The sequence below is a fragment of the Heptranchias perlo genome, unplaced genomic scaffold, assembly GCF_035084215.1.
Source record: "Heptranchias perlo isolate sHepPer1 unplaced genomic scaffold, sHepPer1.hap1 HAP1_SCAFFOLD_198, whole genome shotgun sequence".
In the NCBI taxonomy this organism is placed as follows: Eukaryota; Metazoa; Chordata; class Chondrichthyes; order Hexanchiformes; family Hexanchidae; genus Heptranchias; species Heptranchias perlo.
In genome coordinates, this window is record NW_027139214.1 from 347,915 (window position 1) to 372,505 (window position 24,591).

A 24,591-nucleotide genomic window follows, 5' to 3' on the forward strand; every position below is an offset into this window, starting at 1 on the left:
GATTTTGAACACCTCGATTAAATCTCCCCTTAACCTTCTCTGCTCTCAGGAGAACAATCCCAGCTTCTCCAGTCTCTCCACATTAACTGAAGTCCCTCATCCCTGGTCCCATTCTGGTAAATCTCCTCTGCACCCTCTCCAAGGCCTTGACATCCTTCCTAAAGTGCGGTGCCCAGAATTGGACACAATTCTCCAGCTGAGGCCTGACCAGTGATTGATAGAAGTTTACCATAACCTCCTTGCTTTTGTCCTCACTGCCTCTGTTTATAAAGCCCAGAATCCCGTATATTTTTATTCAGTTTAAATAAATCTGGAAATAAAAATCTGGTCTCAGTAAAAGTGACCATGAAACTGTCAGATTGTCGTAAAAACCCAACCGGTTCACTAATGTCCTTTAGGGAAGGAAACCTGCCGTCCTTACCCGGTCTGGGCCTATATGTGACTCCAGTCCCACACCAACGTGGTTGACCCTTAACCTCCCTCTGAAGTGGCCGAGCAAGACACTCAGTTTGTATCAAACCCGCTCCCAGTGGTTCAAGAAGAAGGCCCAGCACCACCTTCTCAGGGCGACTAGGGATGGGCAATAAATGCCGGCCTTGCCAGCGACGCCCACATCCCCAGAATGAATTTAATAAACGAACGATGTTTTAAGTCCACATCTTCCCAGGGAGCTCGATGGGATTCTAAGCGTCGAAATTTAATTACAGAGAATCTGAGCCGGTGGAAATGAATGTTTGTTCAAGTTAATAAAACCCAGAACTCTGCACCTGGTGTTTGTGTTTGAACATTTCAGTAATGAGCCGAGCACAGGGAGGTTTCAAGAGAACGAAAACCTGACTGGAGAAAGAATGAGAATCTCCAGCAAATATGAAACAAGCAGGAGGCCATTCAGCCCCTCAAATTACATAGGAACAGGACCAGGCCATTCAGCCCCTCGAGCTTGTTACATTGGAACAGGAGGAGGCCATTCAGCCCCTTGAGCCTGTTCCGCCATTCAATTAGATCACGTCTGATCTATATCCAACCCCATTTACCTGCCTTTGCTCCGTATCCCTCGATACCCTCACCCAACAAAAATCTATTGATATCAGTCCTGAAAGCTCCAATTGACCCCCAGCATCCACAGCCTTTTGGGGGAGAGAGTTCCAGATTTCCACTCCCCTTTGTGTGAAGAAATGCTTCCTGACATCACCCCTGAACGGCCGAGCTCTAATTTTAAGATTAGTCCCCCTTGTTCTGGACTCTCCCACCAGAGGAAATAGTTTCTCTCTATCGACCCTATCAAATCCTTTTATCATTTTAAACACCTCGATTAGATCATCCCTCAACCTTCCAAACTCGAGGGAAACAAAACAAGTTTTGCAACCTGTCCTCATAATTTAACCCTTTTAGCCCCGGTATCATTAACAGCAATGTGATAATGAGCAGATAATCTGTTTCAGTGATGTTGGTTGAGGGATTAATATTGACCTCGACACCGGGGTGAACTCCCCTGCTCTACTTCCAATAGTGGCTGTGGGATCTTTTACACCCAATTGAGAGGGCAGACGGGGCCTCGGTTTAATGTCTCATCTGAAGGACGGCACCTCCGACAGTGCAGCACTCCCTCAGTACTGACCCTCCAACAGTGCAGCACTCCCTCAGTACAGACCCTCCTCCGACAGTGCAGCACTCCCTCAGTACTGACCCTCCGACAGTGCAGCACTCCCTCAGTACTGACCCTCCAACAGTGCAGCACTCCCTCAGTACTGACCCTCCGACAGTGCAGCACTCCCTCAGTACTGACCCTCCGACAGTGCAGCACTCCCTCAGTACTGACCCTCCGACAGTGCAGCACTCCCTCAGTACTGACCCTCCGACAGTGCAGCACTCCCTCAGTACTGACCCTCCGACAGTGCAGCACTCCCTCAGTACTGACCCTCCGACAGTGCAGCACTCCCTCAGTACTGCACTGCGAGTGTCGGCCTGGATTATGTGCTCGAGTCTCTGGAGTGGGCCTTGTACCCATGACCTTGCCTGTCTGTCTCTATCTGTGTTTATAATTAAATATGAATGTGGGCAATACAGAGAACGAGAATCAGAGAATAACAGGAGACGGCCCCGAGACTCCTCATCATTCAAACTGGTCGATAGAAAAATCCATCCCCTGATGTCAGGGTCACAAGGTCAGTCAGTCATTACCTCAACATCTGGAAACAGCCTCTGAAAACACCGTCCGGTTAGAATCAGGTCTGTGTGCAGCTGCTGACGGACTCACTCCATAAATATCTTGTAATGTTTTCATGTACACAGAGTGTTTTTATAATTCATTCTGGGGATGTGGGCGTCGCTGGCAAGGCCGGCATTCATTGCCCATCCCGAGTTGCCCCTTGAGAAGGTGGTGATGGGCCTTCTTCTTGAACCACTGCAGTCCGTGTGGTGAAGGTTCTCCCACAGTGCTGTTCGGTCGGGAGTTCCAGGATTTGGACCCAGTGACGATGAAGGAACGGCCGATATATGTCCAAGTCGGGATGGTGTGTGACTCGGAGGGGAACTTGGAGGTGACGGTGTTCCCATGCACCTGCTGCCCTTGTCCTTCCAGGTGGTGGAGGTGGTGGGTTTGGGAGGTGCTGTTGAAGAAGCCTTGGCGAGTTGCTGCAGTGCATCCTGTGGATGGGACACACTGCAGACACGGTGCGCCAGTGGGGGAGGGAGGGGGTGTTTAATGTGGGGGAGGGAGTGGGTGTTTAAGGTGGAGGAGGGAGTGGGTGTTTAAGGTGGGGGAGGGAGTGGGTGTTTAAGGTGGGGGAGGGAGCGGGTGTTTAATGTGGGGGAGGGAGTGGGTGTTTAAGGTGGGGGAGGGAGTGGGTGTTTAAGGTGGAGGAGGGAGTGGGTGTTTAAGGTGGGGGAGGGAGTGGGTGTTTAAGGTGGAGGAGGGAGTGGGTGTTTAAGGTGGGGGAGGGAGTGGGTGTTTAAGGTGGGGGAGGGAGCGGGTGTTTAATGTGGGGGAGGGAGTGGGTGTTTCAGGTGGGGGAGGGAGTGGGTGTTTAAGGTGGGGGAGGGAGCGGGTGTTTAATGTGGGGGAGGGAGTGGGTGTTTCAGGTGGGGGAGAGAGCGGGTGTTTCAGGTGGGGGAGGGAGCGGGTGTTTAAGGCGGGGGAGGGAGAGGGTGTTTAAGGCGGGGGAGGGAGAGGGTGTTTAAGGCGGGGGAGGGAGTGGGTGTTTAAGGTGGGGGAGGGAGCGGGTGTTTAAGGCGGGGGAGGGAGCGGGTGTTTAAGGCGGGGGAGGGAGAGGGTGTTTAAGGTGGGGGAGGGAGCCGGTGTTTAAGGCGGGGGAGGGAGTGGGTGTTTAAGGTGGGGGAGGGAGCGGGTGTTTAAGGCGGGGGAGGGAGCCGGATTTTAAGGCGGGGGAGGGAGTGGGTGTTTAAGGCGGGGGAGGGAGTGGGTGTTTAAGGCGGGGGAGGGAGCGGGTGTTTAAGGTGGGGGAGGGAGTGGGTGTTTAAGGTGGGGGAGGGAGCCGGTGTTTAAGGCGGGGGAGGGAGTGGGTGTTTAAGGCGGGGGAGGGAGTGGGTGTTTAAGGTGAGGGAGGGAGTGGGTGTTTAAGGCGGGGGAGGGAGTGGGTGTTTAAGGTGGGGGAGGGAGAGGGTGTTTAAGGTGGGGGAGGGAGTGGGTGTTTAAGGTGGGGGAGGGAGTGGGTGTTTAAGGTGGGGGAGAGAGTGGGTGTTTAAGGTGGGGGAGGGAGTGGGTGTTTAAGGTGGGGGATGGAGTGGGTGTTTAAGGTGGGGGAGGGAGCGGGTGTTTAAGGTGGGGGAGGGAGTGGGTGTTTAAGGCGGGGGAGGGAGCGGGTGTTTAAGGTGGGGGAGGGAGTGGGTGTTTAAGGCGGGGGAGGGAGCGGGTGTTTAAGGTGGGGGAGGGAGCGGGTGTTTAAGGTGGGGGAGGGAGTGGGTGTTTAAGGCGGGGGAGGGAGCGGGTGTTTAAGGTGGGGGATGGAGTGGGTGTTTAAGGTGGGGGAGGGAGTGGGTGTTTAAGGTGGGGGATGGAGTGGGTGTTTAAGGTGGGGGAGGGAGCGGGTGTTTAAGGTGGGGGAGGGAGCGGGTGTTTAAGGCGGGGGAGGGAGTGGGTGTTTAAGGTGGGGGAGGGAGCGGGTGTTTAAGGCGGGGGAGGGAGTGGGTGTTTAAGGCGGGGGAGGGAGTGGGTGTTTAAGGTGAGGGAGGGAGTGGGTGTTTAAGGCGGGGGAGGGAGTGGGTGTTTAAGGCGGGGGAGGGAGCGGGTGTTTAAGGCGGGGGAGGGAGTGGGTGTTTAAGGCGGGGGAGGGAGTGGGTGTTTAAGGCGGGGGAGGGAGTGGGTGTTTAAGGCGGGGGAGGGAGCGGGTGTTTAAGGTGGGGGAGGGAGTGGGTGTTTAAGGTGGGGGAGAGGCTGCCGATCGAACGGACTGCTTTATCCTGGATGGTGTTCAGGTTCTTGATTGTTGCAGCTTCACATCCACTTCCTGTCGTGTACAGATGCATCGAGCCACATAAGGAGATATTAGGACAGGTGAAGAGGTGGGTTTTATGGAGCATCTTAAAGAAGGAGAGAGAGGTGGAGAGGGGGAGAGGTTTAGGGAGGGAATTGCAGAGTTTAGGGCCTCGGCATCTGAAGGCACGGTCGCCAATGGTGGGGTGATGAATATCGGGGATGAATAAGAGGCCAGAATTGGAGGAATGTGGTGGACCAGTGATCCCGAGGCCTGGAGCGGTGATCCCGAGGCCTGGACCGGTGATCCCGAGGCCTGGACCGGTGATCCCGAGGCCTGGACCGGTGATCCCGAGGCCTGGACCGGTGATCCCGAGGCCTGGACCGGTGATCCCGAGGCCTGGAGCGGTGATCCCGAGGCCTGGACCGGTGATCCCGAGGCCTGGACCGGTGATCCCGAGGCCTGGAGCGGTGATCCCGAGGCCTGGACCGGTGATCCCGAGGCCTGGACCGGTGATCCCGAGGCCTGGACCGGTGATCCCGAGGCCTGGACCGGTGATCCCGAGGCCTGGACCGGTGATCCCGAGGCCTGGAGCGGTGATCCCGAGGCCCGGAGCGGTGATCCCGAGGCCCGGACCGGTGATCCCGAGGCCTGGACCGGTGATCCCGAGGCCTGGACCGGTGATCCCGAGGCCTGGACCGGTGATCCCGAGGCCTGGAGCGGTGATCCCGAGGCCTGGAGCGGTGATCCCGAGGCCTGGACCGGTGATCCCGAGGCCTGGACCGGTGATCCCGAGGCCTGGAGCGGTGATCCCGAGGCCTGGAGCGGTGATCCCGAGGCCTGGAGCGGTGATCCCGAGGCCTGGACCGGTGATCCCGAGGCCTGGAGCGGTGATCCCGAGGCCTGGACCGGTGATCCCGAGGCCTGGAGCGGTGATCCCGAGGCCTGGAGCGGTGATCCCGAGGCCTGGAGCGGTGATCCCGAGGCCTGGACCGGTGATCCCGAGGCCTGGACCGGTGATCCCGAGGCCTGGACCGGTGATCCCGAGGCCTGGAGCGGTGATCGCGAGGGTCACTGGAGGAGGGGAGAGAGGGAGGGTACCCATTGGAGAAGGGGAGAGAGAGGGTACCCATTGGAGGAGGGGAAAGAGAGGGTACCCATTGGAGGAGGGGAAAGAGAGGGAGGGTACCCATTGGAGGAGGGGGAGAGAGGGAGGGTACCCATTGGAGGATGGGAGAGAGAGAGAGGGTACCCATTGGAGGAGGGGAGAGAGAGAGAGGGTACCCATTGGAGGAGGGGAAAGAGAGGGTACCCATTGGAGGAGGGGAGAGAGAGGGAGGGTACCCATTGGAGGAGGGGAGAGGGAAGGTACCCATTGGTGGAGGGGAGAGAGAGAGAGGGTACCCATTGGAGGAGGGGAGAGAGAGAGAGGGTACCCATTGGAGGAGGGGAGAGAGGGAGGGTACCCATTGGAGGAGGGGAGAGAGAGGGTACCCATTGGAGGAGGGGGAGAGAGGGAGGGTACCCATTGGAGCATGGGGAGAGGGAGGGAGGGTACCCATTGGAGGAGGGGAGAGAGGGAGGGTACCCATTGGAGGAGGGGAGAGAGGGAGGGTACCCATTGGAGGAGGGGAGAGAGGGAGGGTACCCATTGGAGCATGGGGAGAGGGAGGGAGGGTACCCATTGGAGGAGGGGAGAGAGAGAGAGGGTACCCATTGGAGGAGGGGAGAGAGAGGGAGGGTACCCATTGGAGGAGGGGGAGAGAGGGCGGGTACCCATTGGAGGATGGGGAGAGAGGGAGGGTACCCATTGGAGGAGGGGGAGAGAGGGAGGGTACCCATTGGAGGGGAGGGGACAGAGAGTATTCCTGATATTGGGATCTGAAGGAACGATTAATCGCTGATAGTTTGACTGAAGCATGAGATTGAGATCAGGCAAAGAAGATAAAAAAAAACCCTCGAAATGATCCTTTTATTCACTTTCTGAACTGTATTTATCAGAAACAATCGATCCCCTAAAATAGTCAAATTTATGAAAAAGTGAGACATCCCCATAATTAATAGCAGGATTTCCATTTGCTGTTGGGGGTTTTGTAAATGAGTCGGTGTAAAAGTCTCCAGGTTTGGAGTCTGATTTATTGTCTCTTTAACCCTCAGACAGTATAAAAGGATGGGGGTGAATTTCTGACCCGTTTTATCCTCTCGCTGCCTCTGTCCTGTCGAGATTACTGGAGAATATTTCAGCTCCTCTCTGGGACACTAAACGCTGCTCATTTTATTCTCTGTCCGATCATTAACCTCCAAACTGAGCAACTCTGCTCTAAAATTAACTGTAACAAAGGAGCTGATTACTTGGTGATGGGGAGTGACCGCAATCTGCGGGATTGTACTTTATGGAGCCACTAACTCCTGTACTTAATAATACCCTAATTAACATAATTAACCAGGGGACTGAACCGTGCAGATAGCGAGAGGTTTAGTTAGTGAGAATGACAGGCTGTTACTCACACAACACATTGTAAATCCAAGATAGAAACACTTAAAGCCCTGAAATAAATGTCAAGTGGTGAGTGGATTTGGAGAAGTAACAATGATTCATAAGATGCTCCGTTTACAGTCCAGTGTGGCAGGAACAGTTCCTGGAATATATGATCCGTGTATTGAAATATCTTCCCTTCCCGCGTTGATGCAGCTGCACAGAGCAGGAGCCTGTTGTTTCTCTCCCTCCCTGGGCTGTGTGGTGATCTTTAATTACTGTTTCAACAACAACTACTTGCATTTATATAGCGCCTTTAACGTAGTAAAACGTCCCAAGGTGCTTCACAGGAGCGTAATCGGACAAAACTTAACACCGAGTCACACAAGGAGATATTAGGACAGGTGACCAAAAGCTTGGTCAAAGAAGCAGGTTTTAAGCAGCGTCTTAAAGGAGGAGAGAGAGGTCGGGAGGTGGAGAGGTTTAGGGAGGGAATTCCAGAGCTTTGGGCTCAGGCAGCTGAAGGCATGGCCGCCAATGGTGGAGCGATTAAAATTGGGGATGCACAAGAGGCCAGAATTGGAGGAGTGCAGAGATCTCGGAGGGTTGTAGGACTGGAGGAGGTTACAGAGATAAGGAGGGGGCGAGGCCATGGAGGGATTTGAACACGAGGATAAGAATTTTAAAATCGAGGCATTGCTGGACTGGGAGCCAATGCAGGTCAGTGAGCACAGGGGTGATGGGTGAACGGGCGAGTTAGGATACTGGAGGCAGAGTTTTGGATGAGCTGAAGTTTACAGAGGGTGGACGGTGGGAGGCCGGGCAGGAGAGTATTGGAATAGTCGAGCCTGGAGGTGAGAAAGGCATGGATGGTGCAGTGGAACAGGAAACAAGAAACCTGGTCCAGAAATGTGAGAATCAGAGAAAGCTCGAGCGAGTGGTGGAGAGAGACAGTCGCTCAGTCTCTCTCTTCACTCCCGCTGTGGTTTCACACTGAACTCCCACCACTGATTGCCCCTCGAGTTTCCTCACCGTTTACACACTGTCATTCCATAGAATGGTGAGTTGTAGCACTGGGACAAGGGGCTGTTAATTATGGACCGAGGACACGGCAATTCAGGAGCACTTAACATCTGGACAGTGTGATTATTCATTCATACTTTTGACAGCTTTAGGATTCTGTTACTAATGGACACTCGTTTCATTCTAAATACAGACATTAAAATAATCAATTCCAATATCCAGCTTTAGTCAGTGCCTTTGGAAAGATGCTGTGAGAATTGTAGATTCATTAATAAGAACATAAGAAATAGGAGCAGGAGTAGGCCATTCGGACCTTGAGCCTGCTCCGCCATTCAACAAGATCATGGCTGATCTTCGATCTCAATGCCATTTTCCTGCACCATCCCCACATCCCTTGATGCCTTTAATATCTAGAAATCTATCGATCTCTGTTTTGAATGTACTCAATGACTGAGCCTCCACAGCCCTCTGGGGTAGAGAATTCTAAACATTCACCACCCTCTGAGTGAAGAAATTTCTCCTCATCTCAGTCCTAAATGGGCTACCCCTTATTCTGAGACTGTGACTCCTGGTTCTAGACTCTCCAGCCGGGGGAAACATCCTCCTTGCATCTACCCTGTCGAGCCCTGTAAGAACTTTGCAACTTTCAATGAGATCACCTCTCATTCTTCCAAACTCTCGAGAATACAGGCCTCGTCTACTCAATCTCTCCTCATACGACAATCTCGCCATCCCAGGAATCAGTCTGGTGAACCTATGGCAAGTATATCCTTTCTTAGGTAAGGAGACCAAAATTGTACACAATACTCCAGGTGCGGTCTCACCAAGGCCTATATAATTGCAGTAAGACATCTTTACTCCTGTACTCAAATCCTCTTGTAATAAAGGCCAACATACCATTTGCCTTCCGAATTGCTTGCTGCACCTGCATGTTAGCTTTCAGTGACTCATGTACAAGGACACCCAGGTTCCTTTGAACATCAACATTTCCCAATCTGTTACCATTTAAAAAATACTCTGCATTTCTGTTTTTCCTACCAAACTGGATAACTTCACATTTTTCCACATTATATTCCATCTGCCATGTTCTTGCCCACTCACTTAGCCTGTCGATACCCCCTTGAAGCCTCTTTGCATCCTCCTCACAACTCACATTCCCACCTAGTTTTGTGTCATCAGCAAACTTGGAAATATTACATTTGGTCCCCGCGTCCAAATCATTGGTATAGATTGTGAATAGCTGGGGCCCAAGCACCGATCCCTGTGGTACCCCACTAGTCACAGTCTGCCAACCTGAAAAAGACCCGTTTATTCCTACTCTCTGTTTTCTGTCTGTTAACCAATTCTCAATCCATGCCAGTAAATTACCCCCAATTCCATGTGCTTTAACTTTGTTCACCAACCTCCTGTGTGGGACCTTATCGAAAGCCTTCTGAAAATCCAAATACACCACATCCACTGGTTCCCCTTTATCTATTCTACTAGTTACATCCTCAAAGAACTCCAATAGGTTTGTCAAACATGATTTCCCTTTCAGCCTTTCATAAATCCATGTTGACTCTGCCAAATCCTATTATTATTTTCTCAGTGTCCTGTTATCACATCCTTTATAATCGATTCTAGCATTTTCCCTACTACTGTTGTCAGGCTAACAGGTCTGTAATTCCCTGTTTTCTCTCTTCCTCCTTTCTTAAATAGTGGGGTTACATTTGCCACCCTCCAATCTGCAGGAACCATTCCAGAATCTATAGAATTTTGGAAGATGACAACCAATGCATCCACTATCTCTGTCGCCACCTCTTTCAAAACCCTGGGATGTAGATCATCAGGTCCTTGGGATTTATTGACTTTCAGTCCCATTAATTTCTCTAATACTATTTTTTTACTAATACTAATTTCTTTCAGTTCCTCATTCTCACCAGACCCTTGGATCTCTAGTATTTCTGGGAGGTTTTTTGTGTCTTCTTCCATGAAGAGACAAAAAGTGTTTGTTTAATTTCTCTGCCATTTCCTTATCCCCCATTATAAATTCTCCCCTCTCTGTGTGTAAGGGACCCACATTTGCCTTTGCCAGTCTTTTCCTTTCCACATACCTATAGAAGCTTTTACAGTCTGTTTGTATGTTTCTCGCTAGTTTACTCTCATATTCTATTTTCCCTCTTTATCAATTTCTTGGTCCTCCTTTGCTGAATTCTAAAATGCTCCCAATCCTCAGGCTTCCTGCTTTTTCTGGTGTCTTTCTCTGCCTCTTTATTTGATTTAACACTATCTTTAATTTCTCTTGTTAATCTCTATTATCCAGCTTTAGTCAGTGCCTTTAGAAAGATGCTGTGAGAATTGTAGATTCATTAATCTCGATTCTCTCTGTATACGGCCCCCTCTCCATCTTTCTCACACATTAGTTTTATTGATTGCTGCAACAGCCACTTTCTGAAGATTGCGGTCTAACAGGCGAGCTGTGTGATCATTTGGAAAAGGATGTTGGTCTGATTCTGTGTTGCCGATGTTGGGGAGAGTATCAGTGTGTCCCATCCACAGGATGCACTGCAGCAACTCGCCAAGGCTTCTTCGACAGCACCTCCCAAACCCACCACCTCCACCACCGAGAAGGACAAGGGCAGCAGGTGCATGGGAACACCGTCACCTCCAAGTTCCCCTCCGAGTCACACACCATCCCGTCTTACAATCAGAGAATCGTAGAACCTTACAGCACAGAAGGAGGCCATTCGGCCCATCATGCCTGTGCCAGCTCTTTGAAAGAGCTATCCAATTAATCCCACTCCCCCGCTCTTTCCCCATAGTTCTGCAGATTTTTCCTTTTCAAGTATTTATCCAATTCCCTTTTGAAAGTTATTATTGAATCTGCTTCCAACGCCCTTTCAGGCAGCGCATTCCAGATCAGAACAACTCGCTGCGAAAAAAATTCTCCACATCTCTCCTCTGGTTTTTTGGCCAATTACCTTAAATCTGTGTCCTCTGGTTACCGACCCTCCTGCCACTGGAAACAGTTTCTCCTTATTTACTTTATCAAAACCCTTCATGATTTTGAACTCCTCTATTAAATCTCCCCTCAACCTTCTCTACTCTGAGGAGAACAACCCCAGCTTCTCCAGTCTCTCCACATAACTGAAGTCCCTCATCCCTGGTCCCATTCTGGTAAATCTCCTCTGCACCCTCTCCGGGGCCTCGTCTGTCCTTCACCCGACTGTCGGAATCATCAGAGAATCTGGGAACATTGTGATGGGAGAATACGACCCACATAAAAGCTGATGTGTGACCTCTGATTGTCTGCGGGCCGTCGACTCATTCCCGAAACGCACCTTGTGTGAAATATGTGGAGCTGCCGCTGTCTCTGTCGCTGCTTCACTGCGGAAGGACCCTGACCTGAAGTGAGCCCGAGGGAGCCCTGCCATCTCCTACTGCTTCCTCGCAAACCAGCCGCATATAAAGCATCATTAGGACCACAGGCTGGGCTGTGGTCTGACACCCAGAGCCCAGGATTATGGCCTGATCGGAAATAAGGGATTGTTTTAACAACGGACTGTAAAAAGACAACTGCCCCTCAATCATTCCGCCCGGAAAACTCTCCTCCTTTCTCTCTCTCTCTCTCCTTTTGGGCAATAAATGCCGGCCTCGCCAGCGACGCCCACATCCCGAGAATTAATAAACACAAATGATTCTTTCAGAACAACATTCCTGAGAAATTGGCCGATGATAAATTCTGTGATCCAGATATTCCTAATTCTGATACAACAAACTGCACAGTGACGGGGAATCACTCCCGGTGACGGGGAATCACCCCCAGTGACGGGGAATCACTCCCCGTGACAGGGAATCACCCCCAGAGACGGGGAATAATCCCCAGTGACGGGGAATCACCCCCAGTGACGGGGAATCACTCCCGGTGACGGGGAATCAATCCCATTGACGGGGAATCACCCCCGGTGACAGGGAATCACCCCCAGTGACGGGGCATCACCCCCAATGACGGGGAATCACCCCCAGTGACGGGGAATCACCCCCAGTGACGGGGAATCACCCCCAGTGAGGATAAGGTGGGATCTTATCGTTGTGTTTCCAATTCCTGTGCAGTTTTACAATTCAGGTCTCTAAATATTTTAGTGGTGTGAAGCTATTTTTAGTTAGACAGAGCGAGAATCATTCCTCGACACTACAGCGATATAATTAACCAGCTGTCTAACCGTCCAGCACAGAGTGCAGTGAGATGGAGCGCGTACAGTTTAATCAAAACTTATCCCTGAGAAAATCAGAGTGGATCGATATTCCTGGATTCCAAGACAGTATCGAGGGAGCTTTACTCTGTATCTAACCTGTCCTGTACCTGCCCTGGGTGTGTTTGATGGGACAGTGTAGAGGGAGCTTTACTCTGTATCTAACCCGTGCTGTACCTGCCCTGGGAGTGTTTGATGGGACAGTGTAGAGGGAGCTTTACTCTGTATCTAACCCGTGCTGTACCTGCCCTGGGAGTGTTTGATGGGACATTGTAGAGGGAGCTTTACTCTGTATCTAACCCGTGCTGTACCTGCCCTGGGAGTGTTTGATGGGACATTGTAGAGGGAGCTTTACTCTGTATCTAACCCGTGCTGTACCTGCCCAGGGAGTGTTTGATGTGGGACAGTGTGGAGGGAGCTTTACTCTGGATCTAACCTGTGCTGTACCTGCCCTGGGAGTGTTTGATGGGACAGTGTCGAGGGAGCTTTACTCTGTATCTAATCCTGTACCTGCCCTGGGAGTGTTTGATGGGACAGTGCAGAGGGAGCTTTATTCTGTATCTAATCCTGTACCTGCCCTGGGTGTGTTTGATGGGACAGTGGCGAGGGAGCTTTACTCTGTATCTCATCCTGTACCTGCCCTGGGAGTGTTTGATGGGACAGTGTAGAGGGAGCTTTACTCTGTATCTAACCCTGTACCTGCCCTGGGAGTGTTTGATGGGACAGTGTCGATGGGGCCTAACTCTGTATCTAACCCGTGTTGCTCTGTGCCCATTTCCAGGAGAACCCCTACATGTGCAACAACGAGTGTGACGCTCGCACGCCCGAGCTCGCACACCCCCCCGAGCTGATGCTGGATCACGAGGGCCGGATCCCAAACACCTTTTGGCAAAGCGTCTCCTGGAGGAGTTTCCCCGAGCCCCTCCTGGTCAATATCACCCTGTCCTGGGGCAAGACCATCGAGCTGACCGAGGATATCGTCATCACCTTCGAGTCGGGCCGGCCGGAGCAGATGGTCCTGGAGAAATCTCTGGACCACGGCCGGACGTGGCAGCCCTACCAGTTCTACGCTGCCGACTGCCTCAACTCCTTCGGGATGGAGCGGAGAACGGTCCGGGATCTGAGCCCAGCCTCGGTGCTGGACATCATCTGCACGGAGGAGTACTCCAGGGGCTACGTGTGGAAGGTGGACAAGACGGTCCGCTTCGAGATCAGCGAGCGGTTCGCCCTGTTCGGGGGGCCCCTTCTCCGCAACATGGCCTCGCTCTACGGCCAGCTGGACACCACCAAGGACCTGAGGGACTTCTTCACCCTGACCGACCTGAGGGTCAGGCTGCTCCGGCCGGCCACCGGGGCCACCAGCGTCGACCAGCTCAACCTCTCCAAATACTTCTACGCCATCTCCAACGTGGAGATTCACGGACGGTGAGAGCTCCTCGTCACCTCTGCTCAGGGTCACTGATCCCACACTTCACATCCAGGGGGCGCTGTATCAGGGCAAACATCTGGGGGATAGTCTATCAGGGCAAACATCTGGGGGACGGTCCATTAGGGCAAACATCTGGGGGACGGTCCATCAGGGCAAACATCTGGGGGACGGTCCATCAGGGCAAACATCTGGGGGACGGTCCATCAGGGCAAACATCTGGGGGATGGTCCATCAGGGCAAACATCTAGGATATACTATCAATTGACATCTGGAGGGCATTCTATCAGGGCTAACATCTGGAGGGAATACTATCATCAATAAGAACAACAACTTGCATTTACATAGCCCCTTTAACGTAGTAAATCATCCCAAGGCGCTTCACAGGAGCGATTATCAAACAAAATTTGACACTGAGCCACATCTGGAAATATAGGGACAGGTGAGCAAAAGCTCGGTCAAAGAGGGAGGTTTTAAGGAGCGTCTTAAAGAAGGAGAGAGAGGTGGAGAGGTCGCGAGGTTTCGGGAGGGATTTCCAGACCTTCGGGCCTAGACAGCTGAAGGCACGGCTGCCATTGGTGGAGCGATTAAAATTGGGGATGCGTAAGAGGCCAGAATTGGAGAGATCTCGGAGGGTTGTCGGGCTGGAGGAGGTTACAGAGATAGGGAGGGGCGAGGCCATGGAGGGATTTGAAAACAAGGATGAGAATTTTAAAATCGAGGCGTTGCCAATGTTGGTCAGCGAGCACAGGGGTGATGGGAGAACGGGACTTGGTGCGAGTTAGGATACGGGCAGCAGAGTTAGCCTCAGACTGTGGCCGGGGAGAGGGATGGAGTCGGTGTCTGGGGAACGGAGTTTGAGGCGGGGACTGAAGACAACGGCTTCGGTCTTCCCAATATTTAATTGGAGGAAATTTCTGCTCCTCCAGTACAGGCTGTTGGAAAAGCAGCGTGACAAATCAGAGAGAGTGGAGGGGTCGAGAGAGGTGGGGGTGAGGTAGAGCTGGGTGTCGTCAGTGTACATGTGGAACCTGACGTTGTGTTTTCAGATGATGTCACCGGGGGGCAGCCTGTAGATGAGAAATTCTACACTCAGCATCTGGGAGACTCACTCGAGCTTTTAGTCCAGGAGAATCTTCAGACACTAATTCGAGAACAGGAACAGGAAAATGTTTACGCTGAGGTTAATTTGCCTCTAAGGAACTGTCTGGGTTTCTGCTTAGTTCAGCAAAAAGTGCCGAGAACAGCAAATGTGCTGAATGTGTGAGGACCAATCTGCAGATTTTGAAGCTTCACCTTCCCAGTGAGTTAAACAGCGGCCCGATGCTGTTAGCACAGAATCCCCGAGACCAGCGATCTCACACTTTACAACACAGAAACCCTCATAACACACTGGGCCTTTCCACATCGTATTTACTAAAGGGAAATCTTCATCACACTCACTGTTAATGTCAGCGATGCGATTGTGTCCTTTAGAACATTAAAATATATATTTCACAAGGAGGTGATCCCAGACCGACCTTCCCCAGAAACTGTAAACTCCCATCACAGCGACTAAACCCTCTTCAATGTGATAATGACCAAATAATCTGTTTTATGATATTGGTTGGTGGATAAACATTGGTCAGGACTCCGGGGAGAACTCCCCCACTCTTCTTTGAATTCTCATCCAAAAGACAGCACTTCCGACAGTGCAGCACTCCCTCAGTACTGACCCTCTGACAGCGCAGCACTCCCTCAGTACTGACCCTCCGACAGCGCAGCACTCCCTCAGTACTGACCCTCCGACAGCGCAGCACTCCCTCAGTACTGACCCTCCGACAGTGCAGCACTCCCTCAGTTTGCTTGAGTTCTTCGAGGATACAACGTATCGGGTGGATAAAGGGGAACCAGTGGACGTAGTGTATTTAGACTTCCAGAAGGCATTCGACAAGGTGCCACATAAAAGATTATTACTTAAGATAAAAAATCACGGGATTGGGGGTAATATTCTGGCATGGGTGGAGGATTGGTTATCAAACAGGAAGCAGAGAGTTGGGATAAATGGTTCATTTTCGGACTGGCAACCAGTAACCAGTGGTGTTCCACAGGGGTCGGTGCTGGGTCCCCAACTCTTTACAATCTATATTAACGATTTGGAGGAGGGGACCGAGTGCAACATATCAAAATTTGCAGATGATACAAAGATGGGAGGGAAAGTAGAGAGTGAGGAGGACATAAAAAACCTGCAAGGGGATATAGACAGGCTGGGTGAGTGGGCGGAGATTTGGCAGATGCAATATAATATTGGAAAATGTGAGGTTATGCACTTTGGCAGGAAAAATCAGAGAGCAAGTTATTTTCTTAATGGCGAGAGACTGGAAAGTACTGCAGTACAAAGGGATCTGGGGGTCCTAGTGCAAGAAAATCAAAAAGTTGGTATGCAGGTGCAGCAGGTGATCAAGAAAGCCAACGGAATGTTGGCTTTTATTGCTAGGGGGATAGAATATAAAAACAGGGAGGTATTGCTGCAGTTATATAAGGTATTGGTGAGACCGCACCTGGAATACTGCATACAGTTTTGGTCTCCATACTTAAGAAAAGACATACTTGCTCTCGAGGCAGTACAAAGAAGGTTCACTCGGTTAATCCCGGGGATGAGGGGGCGGACATATGAGGAGAGGTTGAGTAGATTGGGACTCTACTCATTGGAGTTCAGAAGAATGAGAGGCGATCTTATTGAAACATATAAGATTGTGAAGGGTCTTGATCGGGTGGATGCAGTAAGGATGTTCCCAAAGATGGGTGAAACTAGAACTAGGGGGCATAATCTTAGAATAAGGGGCTGCTCTTTCAAAACTGAGATGAGGAGAAACTTCTTCACTCAGAGGGTGGTAGGTCTGTGGAATTTGCTGCCCCAGGAAGCTGTGGAAGCTACATCATTAGATAAATTTAAAACAGAAATAGACAGTTTTCTAGAAGTAAAGGGAATTAGGGGTTATGGGGAGCGGGCAGGAAATTGGACATGAAGCTGAGTTCGGATCGGTCAATGCCCTGTGGGTGGCGGAGAGGGCCCAGGGGTTATGTGGCCGGGTCCTGCTCCGACTTCTTGTGTTCTTTAGATTTGTGGTTGGGATCAGATCAGCCATGATCTTATTGAATGGCGGAGCAGGCTCGAGGGGCCGATTGGCCTACTCCTGCTCCAATTTCTTATGTTCTTATGTTCTTATGTTCTTATGACCCTCCGACAGTGCAGCACTCCCTCAGTACTGACCCTCCAACAGTGCAGCACTCCCTCAGTACTGACCCTCCGACAGTGCAGCACTCCCTCAGTACTGACCCTCCGACAGTGCAGCACTCCCTCAGTACTGACCCTCCGACAGTGCAGCACTCCCTCAGGACTGACCCTCCGACAGTGCAGCACTCCCTCAGTACTGACCCTCTGACAGTGCAACATTCCCATAGTACTGACACCGAGGAGTGCCAGCCTGGATTATGTGCTCAAATCTCTTGTGATCTTTCGACTCAGAGGCGAGATCTCATTATCACATTGCTGTTTGTGGGATCTTGCTGTGCGCAAATTGGCTGCTGTGTTTCCTGCATTGCAACAGTGACTACATTTCAAATTTACTTCATTGGCTGTAAAGCACTTTGGGACGTCCTGAGGTGGTGAAAGGCACTGGAGAAATGGGAGTTCTTTCTCTTTTTAGGGTTGACCCATGTTCCTGGTCTCTGCTGCTCCAGTCAGTGGGAATTGTCCTGTGCTGGGAATTGTCCTGTGCTGGGAATTGTCCTGTGCTGGGAATTGTCCTGTGCTGGGAATTGTCCTGTGCTGGGAATTGCAATGACCTTTAACTGGGATCCAGGACCTTCCTGTGATGGAGACACCAGGAACCTAAGCTGGTAAAGGGAGAGCTGAGCCCCGGAGCAGAGAGTCCGGTGTGTAACGGAGCTGCTCGGGGTCATTTTAAACCAGCTTGTCCCCTTGTTTTTTTGCCAGGTGTAAGTGCAATCTTCACGCCAACAACTGTGTCCTGGAGAAGGGGAAGCTGAGTTGCGAGTGTGAGCACAACACGACGGGGCCGGACTGCGGGAGATGCAAGAAAGGCTTTCAAGGCCGGCCGTGGAGAGCCGGCTCGTACCTCCCGATCCCCAAAGGGACGGCCAATATCTGTGAGTAACGAGGGCTTCTCCGGCCCCGCCTGATACCGGCGGCACCTTGGGTTTCGGTTCAGATTTCATTCTAATTCCAACTCCCGGCAATGCACCGATTCCAAAATAGAAGCAAATGGATGTTTGTGAATGAATTAATGTGTAAACAGAGACTCAGAGCGGGAGATTGGACAGAGACAGAGAACAGGAATAAGGACTGACTCCAGGGGGAGGGGACCACGAGGGGGAGGGGAAGGGGGTCAGGAGGGGGGAGAAGGGGGTTCAGGAGGAGGGAGAAGGGGGTTCAGGAGGGGCAGAAGGGGTTCAGGAGAGGGGAGAAGAGGGTTCAGGAGGGGGGAGAAGGGGTTCAGGAGGGGGGAAGAGGTTCAGGAGGGGGGAGAAGGGGTTCAGGAGGGGGGAGAAGGGGTTCCGGAGGGGGGAGAAGAGTGTTCCGGAGGGGGGAGAAGGGGTTCAGGAGTGGGGAGAACGGGGTCAGGAGGGGGGAGAAGGGGTTCAGGAGGGGGGAGAAGGGGTTCAGGAGGGGGGAGAAGGGGTTCAGGAGGGGGGAAGAGGTTCAGGAGGGGGGAGAAGGGGTTCAGGAGGGGGGAGAAGGGGTTCCGGAGGGGGGAGAAGAGGGTTCCGGAGGGGGGAGAAGGGGTTCAGGAGGGGGGAGAAGGGGGTGCAGGAGGGGGGAGAAGGGGGTGCAGGAGGGGGGAGAAGGGGGTTCAGGAGGGGCAGAAGAGGGTTCAGGAGAGGGGAGAAGAGGGTTCAGGAGGGGGGAGAAGGGGGTCAGGAGGAGGGAGAAGAGGGTTCAGGAGGGGGAGAAGGGGTTCAGGAGGGGGAGAAGGGGTTCAGGAGAGGGGAGAAGAGGGTTCAGGAGAGGGGAGAAGAGGGTTCAGGAGGGGGGAGAAGGGGGTCAGGAGGGGGGAGAAGAGGGTTCAGGAGAGGGGAGAAGAGGGTTCAGGAGGGGGGAGAAGGGGGTCAGGAGGGGGGAGAAGAGGGTTCAGGAGGGGGGAGATAGTCGGTCCCCAGGGTGTGAATTTCCCCCCCGGCCCCTTTCTCTGCCGGTTTCCCTGATTCCAGGAGCCGGTTGAACGGAGGCGGCGATGGCGGCCCCATCGAGAGCCCAGGCCACACTGCACTCTGGGAGATTGAGTCCCATGACCCCCGTGACCCCGGGGGGCCGTGTGACCCCGTGAGGTGGGGCTCAGTCTGTGATTGTGACTCCTGGATTATCCCCAAACCCCCTCCCCAACCGACAACCCCTCCCCCCAAACCCCCTTCCCAACCAACAACCCCTCCCCCCCAAACCCCCTCCCCAACCGACAACCCCTCCCCCCCCAAACCCCCACCCCAACCGACAACCCCTCCCCCCCCAAACCCCCACCCCAACCGACAACCCCTCCCCCCCCAAACCCCCACCCCAACCGACAACCCCTCCCCCCAAACCCCCTCCCCAACCGACAACCCCTCCCCCCCCAAACCCCCTCCCCAACCGACAACCCCTCCCCCCCCAAACCCCCTCCCCAACCGACAACCCCTCCCCCAAACCCTCTCCCCAGCTGATAACCCCTCCCCCCCAAACCCCCTCCCCAACCGACAACCCCTCCCCCAAACCCTCTCCCCAGCTGATAACCCCTCCCCCCCAAACCCCCTCCCCAACCGACAACCCCTCCCCCAAACCCTCTCCCCAGCTGATAACCCCTCCCCCAACCCACCCTTCTTCCTCCCCCAACCCCTTCAATCACCCTCCCTTTTCTCTCCTCTCCCCTCCCCTCCTCTTCCAATCTCCAATCCACCTCCATTCCCCCTCCCCCTTCACTCCACCTCCTCCCCGTCTCCCCTCCTCCCCCTCTCTCCTTTGCGTTCCCCTCTCCTTTCACCTCCCTCTCAAATCTCTACTCCACCTCCAATACCCCTCCACCTTCACTCCACCTCCGCTCCCCTTCCCCCTTTCCCCTCCTCCCCCTCTCTGGTCTCCCCTTCCCACTCCTTTCCCCTCCCTCTCCAATCTCTACTCCACCTCCAATACCCCTCCCCCTCCACTCCCACCCAACTCCTCCTCCTCTCCCCTCCCCCTCCTCTCCCCTCCCCCTCCCTTCACTCTGAAGAAGTCTCCTTTCACTGTAATGTGTTTACGTTGTGTTCTGACACATTGTTCCACTAAAATACTTTATAATCCGTGTTCGACACAAACACCTGAACTCAGGCCCTGATTTTTGTTTCCGTTTCCCTCTCCAGGCCTCCCGAACACCGTCACCAGTGACCGTAAGTAGGACCTACGCTCTCTGACCTGTGACCTGCTGACCCAGAGCCCATTTCTGTATCTGGAGCGAACCGTCCCCTCGACCCCCGCCTCGTGTCCCACTGACCGTGGAACAGGTGTAGGTGTGAACAGGGAGTGAGTGTGGAACAGGTGTAGGTGTGAACAGAGACTGAGTGTGGAACAGGTGTAGGTGTGAACAGGGACTGAGTGTGGAACAGGTGTAGGTGTGAACAGGGAGTGAGTGTGGAACAGGTGTAGGTGGGAACAGGGAGTGAGTGTGGAACAGGTGCAGGTGTGAACAGGGAGTGAGTGTGGAACAGGTGTAGGTGTGAACAGGGACTGAGTGTGGAACAGGTGTAGGTGGGAACAGGGAGTGAGTGTGGAACAGGTGTAGGTGGGAACAGGGAGTGAGTGTGGAACAGGTGTAGGTGGGAACAGGGAGTGAGTGTGGAACAGGTGTAGGTGTGAACAGGGAGTGAGTGTGGAACAGGTGCAGGTGTGAACAGGGACTGAGTGTGGAACAGGTGTAGGTGTGAACAGGGAGTGAGTGTGGAACAGGTGTAGGTGTGAACAGGGACTGAGTGTGGAACAGGTGTAGATATGAAGAGGGAGTGAGTGTGGAACAGGTGTAGGTGTGAACAGGGACTGAGTGTAGAACAGGTGTAGATGTGAACAGGGACTGAGTGTGGAACAGGTGCAGGTGTGAACAGGGACTGAGTGTGGAACAGGTGTAGGTGTGAACAGGGAGTGAGTGTGGAACAGGTGTAGGTGAATAGAGACTGAGTGTGGAACAGGTGTAGGTGTGAACAGGGACTGAGTGTGGAACAGGTGTAGGTGAATAGAGACTGAGTGTGGAACAGGTGTAGGTGTGAACAGGGAGTGAGTGTGGAACAGGTGTAGGTGTGAACAGGGACTGAGTGTGGAACAGGTGCAGGTGTGAACAGGGACTGAGTGTGGAACAGGTGTAGGTGTGAACAGGGACTGAGTGTGGAACAGGTGTAGGTGAATAGAGACTGAGTGTGGAACAGGTGTAGGTGTGAACAGGGACTGAGTGTAGAACAGGTGTAGATGTGAACAGGGACTGAGTGTGGAACAGGTGTAGGTGTGAACAGGGACTGAGTGTGGAACAGGTGTAGGTGTGAACAGGGACTGAGTGTGGAACAGGTGCAGGTGTGAACAGGGAGTGAGTGTGGAACAGGTGTAGGTGTGAACAGGGACTGAGTGTGGAACAGGTGTAGGTGTGAACAGGGACTGAGTGTGGAACAGGTGTAGGTGTGAACAGGGACTGAGTGTGGAACAGGTGTAGGTGAATAGAGACTGAGTGTGGAACAGGTGTAGGTGTGAACAGGGGCTGAGTGTGGAACAGGTGTAGGTGTGAACAGGGACTGAGTGTGGAACAGGTGTAGGTGTGAACAGGGACTGAGTGTGGAACAGGTGTAGGTGAATAGAGACTGAGTGTGGAACAGGTGTAGGTGTGAACAGGGGCTGAGTGTGGAACAGGTGTAGGTGAATAGAGACTGAGTGTGGAACAGGTGTAGGTGTGAACAGGGCGTGAGTGTGGAACAGGTGTAGGTGAATAGAGAATGAGTGTGGAACAGGTGCAGGTGTGAACAGGGACTGAGTGTGGAACAGGTGTAGGTGTGAACAGGGACTGAGTGTGGAACAGGTGCAGGTGTGAGCAGGGAGTGAGTGTGGAACAGGTGTGGGTGTGAACAGGGACTGAGTGTGGAACAGGTGTGGGTGTGAACAGGGACTGAGTGTGGAACAGGTGTAGGTGTGAACAGGGAGTGAGTGTGGAACAGGTGTGGGTGTGAACAGGGACTGAGTGTGGAACAGGTGTAGGTGTGAACAGGGACTGAGTGTGGAACAGGTGCAGGTGTGAACAGGGACTGAGTGTGGAACAGGTGTAGGTGTGAACAGGGACTGAGTGTGGAACAGGTGTAGGTGAATAGAGACTGAGTGTGGAACAGGTGTAGGTGTGAACAGGGACTGAGTGTGGAACAGGTGTAGGTGTGAACAGGGAATGAGTGTGGAACAGGTGTAGGTGTGAACAGGGAGTGAGTGTGGAACAGGTGTAGGTGTGAACAGGGACTGAGTGTAGAACAGGTGTAGATGTGAACAGGGACTGAGTGTGGAACAGGTGTAGGTGTGAACAGGGACTGAGTGTGGAACAGGTGTAGGTGTGAACAGGGACTGAGTGTGGAACAGGTGCAGGTGTGAACAGGGAGTGAGTGTGGAACAGGTGTAGGTGTGAACAGGGACTGAGTGTGGAACAGGTGTAGGTGAATAGAGACTGAGTGTGGAACAGGTGTAGGTGTGAACAGGGACTGAGTGTGGAACAGGTGTAGGTGTGAACAGGGACTGAGTGTGGAACAGGTGTAGGTGAATAGAGACTGAGTGTGGAACAGGTGTAGGTGTGAACAGGGGCTGAGTGTGGAACAGGTGTAGGTGAATAGAGACTGAGTGTGGAACAGGTGTAGGTGTGAACAGGGAGTGAGTGTGGAACAGGTGCAGGTGAATAGAGACTGAGTGTGGAACAGGTGCAGGTGTGAACAGGGACTGAGTGTGGAACAGGTGTAGGTGTGAACAGGGACTGAGTGTGGAACAGGTGCAGGTGTGAACAGGGAGTGAGTGTGGAACAGGTGTCGGTGTGAACAGGGACTGAGTGTGGAACAGGTGTAGGTGAATAGAGACTGAGTGTGGAACAGGTGTCGGTGTGAACAGGGAGTGAGTGTGGAACAGGTGTAGGTGTGAACAGGGACTGAGTGTGGAACAGGTGTAGGTGTGAACAGGGAGTGAGTGTGGAACAGGTGTGGGTGTGAACAGGGAGTGAGTGTGGAACAGGTGTGGGTGTGAACAGGGACTGAGTGTGGAACAGGTGTAGGTGTGAACAGGGACTGAGTGTGGAACAGGTGTAGGTGTGAACAGCGACTGAGTGTGGAACAGGTGTGGGTGTGAACAGGGACTGAGTGTGAAACAGGTGTGGGTATGAACAGGGACTGAGTGTGGAACAGGTGTAGGTGTGAACAGGGAGTGAGTGTGGAACAGGTGTGGGTGTGAACAGGGACTGAGTGTGGAACAGGTGTAGGTGTGAACAGGGAGTGAGTGTGGAACAGGTGTCGGTGTAAACAGGGACTGAGTGTGGAACAGGTGTAGGTGTGAACAGGGAGTGAGTGTGGAACAGGTGTAGGTGTGAACAGGGATTGAGTGTGGAACAGGTGTAGGTGTGAACAGGGACTGAGTGTGGAACAGGTGTAGGTGTGAACAGGGACTGAGTGTGTTTGTGGAAAGCAGTCTGGTTCCTGATACCGAGATCAATCGGGACCTGTTGTAATCCCGTTCTCCCAGATACAGAAATGGGAACTGGACGAGTGTCTCTCGGCCTCAATCTCTTCACCTTCGTTTCCCGTATTTTGCATGAACTCGTTCCCGTTTATTTAACCCTTCGCATGCTGTCCATGTCATTCCAAACCATCGGCTGCATTGAGCACCCAAACCAACACCCATACTGACCGGGACAGAGTGTCCATAACTCCCCGTACTGACCGGGACAGAGTGTCCATAACTCCCCGTACTGACCGGGAGCAGAGTGTCCATAACTCCCCGTACTGACCGGGAGCAGAGTGTCCATAACTCCCCGTACTGACCAGGAGCAGAGTGTCCATAACTCCCCGTACTGACCGGGACAGAGTGTCCATGACTCCCCGTACTGACCGGGACAGAGTGTCCATAACTCCCCGTACTGACCGGGAGCAGAGTGTCCATAACTCCCCGTACTGACCGGGAGCAGAGTGTCCATAACTCCCCGTACTGACCGGGAGCAGAGTGTCCATAACTCCCCGTACTGACCGGGAGCAGAGTGTCCATAACTCCCCGTACTGACCGGGAGCAGAGTGTCCATAACTCCCCGTACTGACCGGGACAGAGTGTCCATAACTCCCCGTACTGACCGGGACAGAGTGTCCATAACGCCCCGTACTGACCGGGACAGAGTGTCCATAACTCCCCGTACTGACCTGGAGCAGAGTGTCCATAACTCCCCGTACTGACCGGGAGCAGAGTGTCCATAACTCCCCGTACTGACCGGGACAGAGTGTCCATAACTCCCCGTACTGACCGGGACAGAGTGTCCATAACTCCCCGTACTGACCGGGACAGAGTGTCCATAACTCCCCGTACTGACCGGGACAGAGTGTCCATAACTCCCCGTACTGACCGGGACAGAGTGTCCTTAACTCCCCGTACTGACCGGGAGCAGAGTGTCCATAACTCCCCGTACTGACCGGGAGCAGAGTGTCCTTAACTCCCCGTACTGACCGGGAGCAGAGTGTCCTTAACTCCCCGTACTGACCGGGAGCAGAGTGTCCTTAACTCCCCGTACTGACCGGGAGCAGAGTGTCCATAACTCCCCATACTGACCGGGAGCAGAGTGTCCATAACTCCCCGTACTGACCGGGACAGAGTTTCCATAACTCCCCGTACTGACCGGGACAGAGTGTCCATAACTCCCCGTACTGACCGGGAGCAGAGTGTCCATAACTCCCCGTACTGACCGGGACAGAGTGTCCATAACTCCCCGTACTGACCGGGACAGAGTGTCCATA

At 53.0% G+C, this 24,591-nt stretch overlaps 1 protein-coding gene across 3 annotated transcripts in view; it reads left to right on the forward strand.

Moving 5' to 3' along the window:
- LOC137309971 (netrin-G1-like) overlaps window positions 1–24,591 on the forward strand; it is a 63,647-nt gene that overhangs the window by 26,334 nt on the left and 12,722 nt on the right. For all 3 annotated transcript variants that reach the window (XM_067977973.1, XM_067977974.1, XM_067977972.1), the window contains exons 2-3: window positions 12,946–13,589; window positions 17,570–17,742. In XM_067977973.1, the coding sequence (XP_067834074.1) occupies window positions 12,946–13,589; window positions 17,570–17,742 (817 nt within the window). The remainder of the gene's footprint in view (window positions 1–12,945; window positions 13,590–17,569; window positions 17,743–24,591) is intronic.